The 9,929-nt window shown below is 32.1% G+C and overlaps 1 protein-coding gene across 2 annotated transcripts in view; it reads right to left on the bottom strand.

Moving 5' to 3' along the window:
• The window catches only part of LOC145263778 (gamma-aminobutyric acid receptor subunit alpha-2-like), a 386,086-nt gene that overhangs the window by 233,586 nt on the left and 142,571 nt on the right, over nt 1–9,929 (bottom strand). For both annotated transcript variants that reach the window (XM_080120832.1, XM_080120831.1), the window contains exon 4: nt 8,233–8,315. In XM_080120832.1, coding sequence (XP_079976958.1) covers nt 8,233–8,315 — 83 coding nt within the window. The remainder of the gene's footprint in view (nt 1–8,232; nt 8,316–9,929) is intronic.

Raw genomic sequence — 9,929 nt, 5'->3', positions numbered from 1 at the left:
TAGGTGTGTGTTTATATGTGCGTATATGTATATGTGTCTCTATATATGTTTGGATTGACGTATATGCACGTATATGTCTGTGTATGTGTTTGTACTACACACGATTATGCTTCTTATATGCTCCTAAAGTATGCATCCCTATATCTCCATATTCTATCATCAAGTCTTTTCTGTCTGTTTTTTTTTCAGCACAAACTTCCTATTTTTCCTGTCCAATTACAGCGAAACTCTAGATTACACTGGATCTTGTTCTTATTTACACTTACTTTCTTTAACCTTCTTCTACTGCCGTCGCTCCGAATGTCTGCGGTTTAAATTATTGCATAACATCCTCCCTTTCCGATCTAAATCGTAACATATTTTATTGTTTAAACCAGTTATTCTCTAATTTTTCGTTTAAGAACAAGCCGTCTTTATTTAGTCGCCTGGCAAACATTTGTTTGCTTAACCCACTACCTGTCCAAAATATAAACATGCCCACTGTCGCGACTATTTAAATATCTCTCTAAGAATAAGTGTATATATATATATATATATATATATATATATATATATATATATATATTAAAATGCCGTAAAACAAAACAACCAACCAACTGGAGTATCAGCAATAAAGGTACCATGGTGACATTATTCTCATTAAAACAGTAGTAACATTCCTTGGGTTTAGGCAGCGGACAGCAGCTTACTAAAAGTAGTGACAATGTCTATAATATTAACGTTTTATCTTTCCCAGTACAAATAGAGAGAAGGCGTGTATATGTCCATACTTTCTAACTGTTCTTTGTTATGGATTATTGCACTGTTATATGTGAGTAATTTAATTATAAAATCATGACTGATAAAAACATGATATATTGAAATTAAGTTGTTGATATAATATTTTGGTCACATTTCGCTCGGTTTAATCAGGTATCACACCAACTCACTCATAAATAAACTCATAAACAATCGAAGTTTTCTTAAGTATCAAGTTTTAGACATAAAGGAGAATAAAAAAATATTTATCAGATTTCGAATAAGCTTTTAATGTAAAGAAAATGTATTTAGCAATAGTTTGTATGTGTATATTTGCATATTCCATGATGCTTGTGCTAATGAAATAGTTGAGTTTTGTATTCGTTTTCTCTTGTCTTTTTATTGCTTGGGAATTGCCAACTCTAATCTCCACAGGAATTATTTTGTTGTTTCTTTTATCTCTGAATTTATTCCTTAAATTATTCAAACCAGGTTTCTTTATGTGCCAATATTGCATCTACGTTTGGCATTATGACAATATTTCTATTGCAATCTCCCATCATCTTTCTATGCTAAAATCTTATCATAATTTGTCCCTTGTTTTTAATTCTGTGATTGGATAATTCATGGATCCGTCGTCAATATTTGATAAATAAGAATAATCCATTCGAAATCGAATACAGGGATCTGGATTCAGCGTAATGATTCGTGAGTTTGACAGGACGCCCCTGAAAATGAGTCCGATAAAAAAAATCCGAATAACACTTGAAATGAGAGAAGTATAGCGTATAATACAGATAATTCGAATAAAAAAAAGGATCAAAAATGAGATTAGACGAATCAGATAGACTATAAGCAATGAGTGGAGGGAATAAAAAACGGTGTCTTATATAAATATAAAACTCGAATGACATGAATAATGACAGAAAAGTAAAAGAGGAGGGAGAATAGCCTGGGAAGAACGAGAGAAGTAAATTAAACATAATAAACAACCGGAAAAAAACGAAGGTAATCTGAAAGAACAAAGAACAACTGAAATAACGAAGAAGAAAAAAAAACTGAAAAAAAAACGAAGAAAAAGAAAAGCTAATAAACGAAGAACAATTGAAAGAAAGAAGAAAAGAAACAAAAAAGGGGGAAATAGGAACAAGGTAAGATATGTTTAGGAGGCTGTTTTCAAATATCAAACGAAACACAACATCAAATAACAAATACCAAAAAAAAAACTACGATGCCCATTCAGACCCAAGAGTTTCCGTCTTTGGACGTGTTTGTCGAAGGAAATGAAATATCCGGAGTTGTGTCATTGTTTTCAACAAACCGCACGAAATGAATTTGCTGTTTCTACCTGTTTTTCTTTTTCTTTAGGGTGAATTGACTATACCACATTGTATTTTCGGGGCCAAGGTTGTTTTCCGGCTATAGGCATTTAAACAAAGAAATTAATGTTGTGCTATCTGTTCTTCGTCATCGTATTGTGTAATACGAAATAATCACGTTGGAATTCCGGTCTATTTGGACCAGCGAAGTTAAGCAACGTTGTGCCTGGTTATTACCTTTGGGGAATAGAAGCCATTGTAAGTATGATTAAATCAATGCATCCATACAAGGAAGGACAAAAATCTAATGTAATCAATTTCACTGACGAAGATATAAAAGGAGGAGTAGGTCGTTTATGGACTTGACATTTTCAAAAAATCGGTTTAGCTCTGATTCGTAGACAAATATAGTAAATACGATGGATTCCTTTTGGAATGTCCTGTTATGATTGTCTCCAGATTTAATTTTAAAAAATCCTTTATATAAGTTTTGTAGTATGTTAAAAACATGAAACAATGAAAAGATACAAGGATGGGTGGGGATTGTAAAGGTTCACACTAATTTTTTGTGTGTTTACAGCCTTTGAAATATCAGGAAATATTAATAAACTAAGTAATTTTTTTACGATGAGACCTTTTCAAAGCATATATTTAAAACAGTAAAAATTATCCCCCTACAAAGTTTTTGAAATGTTTCTACGCATTTTTAAATGATTAGAAATTATAGGCCCACCCCCACCCTGCCACCAAACTTGAAAAAATGCTAAAGAATACATTTTTATTTTTCCGCAACAGGACCAAAAGTGGGTGCTCATTTTACGTTAAATTCAATAAGATAAATAAACCCCACTCAAAAATGTTATATATATATATATATATATATATATATATATATATATATATATATATATATATATATATACATATATATATGTACATATATATAAATTTCACAAGATTTTTGATTGAGCTCAATAAAAAGCAAGGTTTTATTTTATTTAATTTAGTTAAACAAAATTACCATTCGTCGCGACAAAAAATCTACGGTTTCAAATCTAGAAAGCACCTTCAGCATGCAACAAATATAGCCTCTGGTCTTAGTCGAGACATAATGTCCAATTAAAATGCAAAACCAAATAAATATTTGGTTTTCATTTTAATTAAAGTTAATGCCTTGATAAAGAAAAGAGGCTGATTTTTCACATGGTGAACGATTTTTAGACGGAAACACTATATCTATTGTTGTGACTCATGCTAAATTTGTTTACCTAAATAATAATCATATATATGCAAGAGACTCGGGTTTTGAATCCTGAGTTCGGATGTGTATAACTGATGAGCCCAAATAAGAGTGAAACTGGAGATGGGGGACTTCCGGTTTGTTGGCTTTCGTGGCTCTTGCAAGTATCGGAATCGCTATCGTTATAGGAAAAATGTCACTATATTTTACGATTAAAAAACGATTCCGAAAAACACATGTTGAACTTAAGTGTACATGGTTGGTACTAAAGATAAAATCATGAATATTTATTTTAATTTAACTACCAGTAAATTAAAGATTTATACATTATAATAACACACTAAACGATGTACATTTATTTTAATTAGGCCAGAAGAGAAAAAAACAACAAAAAACCCAGAAAAAATGGCTTTTGCAATGATAAATGTTCCAAAAATAAAAACTTAAATGAATTAGTGGACTTGAGATTTTTACGACGTTTGCGCTAGAAAGATATTGGTGCCGATATTCCTTTATTTCCGAATCTCTTTTTTTTACACAAGACTTTCCACTTATGAAGACACGGCGGCCACTCGAGGATAAGGGTTAATGAGTATACCTTAGTCAATGTTATTATAGCATAGTATACGTAAGTAGTGGGAATTTTGTAAATGGATTAGAGGTACAGTTCATAAGAATTGTTTACGTTGGACTTGAAGACAATCAGTTTATAGTCAGCTGGAAAGCAGGCAGTCGGGAAAGCGGTCCACAAGGAAGAAGCGTTGTTCATGGAATCTACATTTAGGTCTAGGCACAGACAAGGAGTGTGCAAATTATTGATAGTGGTTTTGGCTAAATGAGTGTTTTCCAGCGACCTTGGCAACGGATTTTATACAGGTATTACATTTAAGGTCAGGAGTAAAGGTCAGGAGTAAAGGTCAAGCCCAGAAGCTTGTCTAAACATGCAGGTTCCCCAAGATGAGAGCAGTTCATTTCAATTGATGCCAGATTGGCATCAGAGCGTTGATGATTTAAAGATAGAAGCTTGGTATTAAATGCTTTAAAAGTAACCAGCAACCTCTTTCCCCATTGTACCACATGCTCAAGATCATAGAGAGAATCAGAGATAACTTGGTCGTTTATGGTACTTGATGTGCTACCAGAGATTGTAATGTTGTCGGGTTTAATGTCTACGAATGATGTAAGGATGCGATTTGCAAGATCATAAATTTGGATCAGGAAGTGAGTTGGACCGATCAAAATCTCTCAGTATTAATGCTGGAGCCCCCCAGATTTTAATTTCTGCCCATCAACCACTATTCTTATGAACCTATCGAAGAGAAATGATTTGATAATTGAGAAGACATTTCTAGCTATACCATAGCTGGAGATCTTATAAAGGAGACTTTTATGCCATACCTTATCAAAGGGGGCTGTTATGTAAAGAGAGGACGCCTCATTCGAGATATTCGCTAATCTTATGAGATATAACCGCTTTTCATAAAAGAAATGTCTTAGTATGCTGTTAAAAGTCCTTAAACACAATCCGACAAATAAACGATTCATGGTTATAATTGAAGCAAGTTTGTTAGTGAACTATATATATTTTTTTACTGATAAGACACAAATACTCAGAAGAAAACTAAAAAAAAAATGTTTGCCGAGAAAAATAAATGTGCGTATTTTTAATAAAATGTTTTCAACAAATTTAAACTATATTTTATTAAGATATTTTTATCCTATATTTCACTTCATATTTAAACTTATATTTTAACGTAAATATAAAGTAAAGTAGTTTTTTTTTACTATATAAATATTACTATTGATCTAGTAGAAGTATATGAAAGTCTTCAGAAAATTCCATTAAAAAAAAGAGCGTTTTTTTTTTTAGCCGATACCGTATCGAAACCCGGAAACTCTTTTTTAATGAAAGTAAACATTGTTTGGAAGGGAGGTAATATGCACCTTTAAATTTATTACGTGTGGTTTATAAGCATACCAGTGAGACTTGTAGTGGAAAAAACGAAAAAATATTCAAGAAACTGATCCCCACAGTTCAATTTCTAAAATATTTTTTTTGTTGTTTTTTTTATTTTTCTGTCATTTTTTTCAGAATGTTCAGTCAGACAGCCGGTTACATTGAATAGATGTCAGCTCTCATTACATAATCACGTTAACTGAACTTTTTTTCAATATTTTTTGTTAAATAAACTGTAGTGTTCTTTTCTTTATAGCGACACTTCTAATGTTCCATCCTTTATACAACACACACACACATACACACAGACATACACACACACACACACATATATATATAGTGAATGATTCGCAAAAGTCTATATTCAAAAGTTCATGATGTTAACCATCTTACAATTTATTTTAGTTGAAATTTACATTCCTTTACATGCATCTGTTTCGTACAACGTAAACAATCACTTAATTATTATATCAATGAGTCAATCTATTTTTGTCTTAACTCATTAGAAGAAAGAGCAACATCCAATCCATCAAAAAGAAATTAAGTGCGTTTTGACGTGATTAAAATTCGAAAATTGGTAAAGAAGTTGTAACTAACGTATAATACGTTTCTATTACGCCATTTTAAGTTTAGAAATAAAGTCACTCAACCCATCTATTCGTAGTACTATGGTGTATTAAAATATTCTGGCAAAAATGTTGTACTTAATAATTAGTAAATTTATTAATCATGATTAATGTACCCATACTAATGAAAACACAAAAACACCAACAATTATAATCTAAGATACATGTTTGCATATACAAATCAAAAATAAAAACAACAAAAAAAAAACACACACACACACACACACACGCACCCAAACGTGCGCGCACGCACACACACACGCGCACACGCACACGTATATATATTTATATATATTATATATAGATATATATATAAAAAAGTATATATATATATATATATATATATATATATATATATATATTCTTTTCGTCCGTCTCGGCAGACGATGGTATACTTCGGGTGTATATCTGTACCGCCGAGAAGAGAATGGCTTTGACGTCCAACTCGGGAGTCGCAGCCCCTGCCGCAGCTCGGTCAGATAAAGGTAGATGGCTATTGCGTATGCTGATGTTGCTGCCTCCGCTTGCCTCTATTTAAAGCAATCGATTTCTAAAACGCAGAAACTACATTAGACGTGCCCTGTCAATAAACAGGACGATTATCGGTCAGGCTTTTCTATGTCCGCATGGTGAGGTTGCACCTCTGTATATTTTCCTTCGTAAACATCTGAGAAGCGTAGTTTTACAATGAATTTATTTAAGTTAAAATTTAAGGTAACTTTGTAGGCCGGAATAACATTTTTCATATATTTTATTTTTCTTCGTGTACATGTATTTTTTTTTCCTTTTTGGAATTAAATTTAGTCATTGATCTTTTGAATAAAATCAATAAGTAGTTGGAAACTTCCACATAATTATGTTAAACCGTCTTTCAAATCTATGTCCCCCTATATTTTTGCACGATTTTTGCACGTACCTGGACTAGACATATATTATATGTATACACATACACACTCATATATATATATATATATATATATATATGCTTAGATAAACGAAATAATATTACGAGATGCAGATATTAAACAGAAACAATCAATGTTCCCTAAACGCCTCGTCTTTATTTCAGTCTAATTTATTCTTGAAATAAAGACGAAACGTTGTGGGATTTATAACTTGGTTTGTCCCATCTTACATCTCTTTATACAAACAAACGTACACCCCCGCCACACACACGCATAGTCACCCCCTTACCCACACACACACACACACACACACACACACACACACACACACACATATATATATGTATATATGATGATTGCAACGTCTTGTCAGACGAGTGCCACTCCCTCAGCGACTTATGTGTCCATGAGCCCCAAAACTGACTTTCATCGCCACAGGACCATTTTAAATAGACAAATGCATCAGGGAGTATCTCTACAAAGATGATGTTATAGAGTCTTAGCTTTGTACGACAGCTAAGTCTCTCTCTCTCTCGGTTAAAATGTCGAGATCCAGCAGCAAGCAAAAGCAAGAACACCCAGCAAGAAGTTAAACTGCAGACCAGCTAATGCGGGTACTGCACTCCCGCTTCATGGTTTTGTAAATAAGAGATTTGCGTCTCCTAGAAAGGTTGTCTTCATCAAGGCTTACAGGAGCCCTCTTCATCCCAACACACACATACATACACACAGACACACACATTGCTAGTTGGCCGTTGACCCCGAAAAAGGGTTCATTCGCCCTTTGGAAGGTCTTGTTTTTAATCCTTCAGGGATACTAGCCACCCTTCTCACCAAACAAGTCTGGTGGAGGAACCAGTTTAGTCACCGATGAACCGACCACGAGGCAGGTAGTACTGGGTTACATGGAACTAGTAGCATATTACATGACCTGACATATGTTTATGTAGGTAGATATATAGATACACAAACACCCCCCATATATATATATATATATATATATATATATATATATATATATATTGGTAGGTAGATAGATAGATAGATAGATAGATACACACACATATATATGCAGGTAGATAGATAGATGCACACACATACACACATGCATATATATATATGTATGTATATATATATATATATATATATATATAATAAGATTTTGTAGATATTACTCATTTAGCAATTATTAGCGTTTTTATAATACATAATATAATTAATTCCAAACACGCTTGTTTTAAAACAAGTTTATTTTTAATATCGCTAATAATAACATTAGTATCGCTAATATTAAAAATCTAAATGCGAAATCGAATTTTTAAGAGTTTATTGCAGTAAATACATGTTTTATATTTAAAAAAAATAGCCATGTTTAGTACTACATCAGCAGGAAAATTATTTAGTTATTTGTAACAAAAAAAAAACGCAAAACAAAAACAATACTTACAGCTCCCTAGATTAAGATGACATGTGGCCTCATCCATGGGGTACCTTTTCAAAACCATAGGACATCGCGCTCTGATTGTTAATCTATAAATTTATAAATAAGAAATGGAAATCTCAAATGGTAAAGCGTTATTTTTATTTTTTTGCATAATCTTTATACTTTCTCGCAATATGTATGTAAATTTATGTTATATATTATAATATGCATCATTAATATGTTTCCAAATATGAACACAATATTTGTTTGTAAATACCACATGTAAATTATTTTTTTTCATGTGTCGACATCGGCATTTGTATGTGTATTCCGATGTGCCGAAAACAAGCGCATCATCATCATCATCATCATCATCATCATCATCATCATCATCATCATCATCATCATCATCATCATCATCACCCCCACCGCCACGACCGCCACCAACACAACCATGATCATCATCATCATCTGTTTTGGTAGTTTAGTTGCTGGATCTGTTTAACTCTCCGGTGGTTGTCTCGCCTCTTCCCAGGCTGTTCGATCATTAAGGTAAATGTTCAGGCATTCGAGTAATTCTCCCATCGTTTTGCCGTTCACACGTTCTTGTGGCTTTGTTATCCATTGGTACCAATAAGTCGGTGCAGATAACAGCAGCCATTATATGGATTAAGCAAATGAGATGCTGATCATTTAAGACTCCCCAAGTCCTTCTAATAGCTAGATTCCGATTTCCACAATCAAACCGTATATTTTATCTCCCTCTCTCTCTCTTTCTTTATATATATACATATATATATATATATATATATATATATATATATATATGTATGTATATATATACGTATGTATGTATATATATATATATATATATATATATATATATATATATATATATATATGACAATGAAGCCTCTCTCTTTATATATATATATATAGGCCTCTCTCCTTGGTTTGAGGACTGTTGAAAATGTATTTTAACCCATTTGATGAGAGACATTTGTGGGCAGCGATTCGTAATCCTGTGCATGGAGCTGCCGATTTTCGACTCGATGGTTGTAAGTTCGATCAACGGCTGGGGAAAGGTGCTAGTCTAGCCGCACTGTGAAGTTGTGATACAATAACACAGTACTGTATGTGGATGACTATATATATATATATATATATATATATATATATATATATATATGTATACATATACGTATATACATCCATTATGAAATATATATAAATAAATATATATATGTATAAATATATACATATATATATATATATATATATGTATATATATATATATATATACACACATACGTATGTATATGCCTTTCAATTATAGAAAAATATATGTTTTATATTAAAAAATAAGCCTGTTTAGTACTAAATCAGCAGGTAAATTATTGAGTTATTGTATACAAAAACAAAAAATAAAGCACACAAAACAAAAACAACAAAGGCGAGAATTAAGTGTTTTTCTTTATTATAACCACAGATGTGTTTAATGCTATTTATAAACTGAAGAAACACCTTTACTGTAAAACCAAACATCCGCTGATAATATTAGTATTAATGAGTCATTTTTCTTCATACTCATTGTAAAATTCATTCTAAAATTTTCAAAACAAACCACATCCATTTGAAACCATAGAAATAGCCATTTAGGTTTTGGCTTGATTTTAAACATATATAGTTACTCAGTTTGTTTCCTGTAAAACTACTTGATA

The sequence above is a fragment of the Euprymna scolopes genome, chromosome 39 (assembly GCF_053919585.1).
Source record: "Euprymna scolopes isolate OS-2025 chromosome 39, ASM5391958v1, whole genome shotgun sequence".
NCBI classification, from domain to species: domain Eukaryota; kingdom Metazoa; phylum Mollusca; class Cephalopoda; order Sepiida; family Sepiolidae; genus Euprymna; species Euprymna scolopes.
Note: the sequence above shows the minus strand (reverse complement) of the source record. Positions and strands in the feature narration are given on the sequence as shown.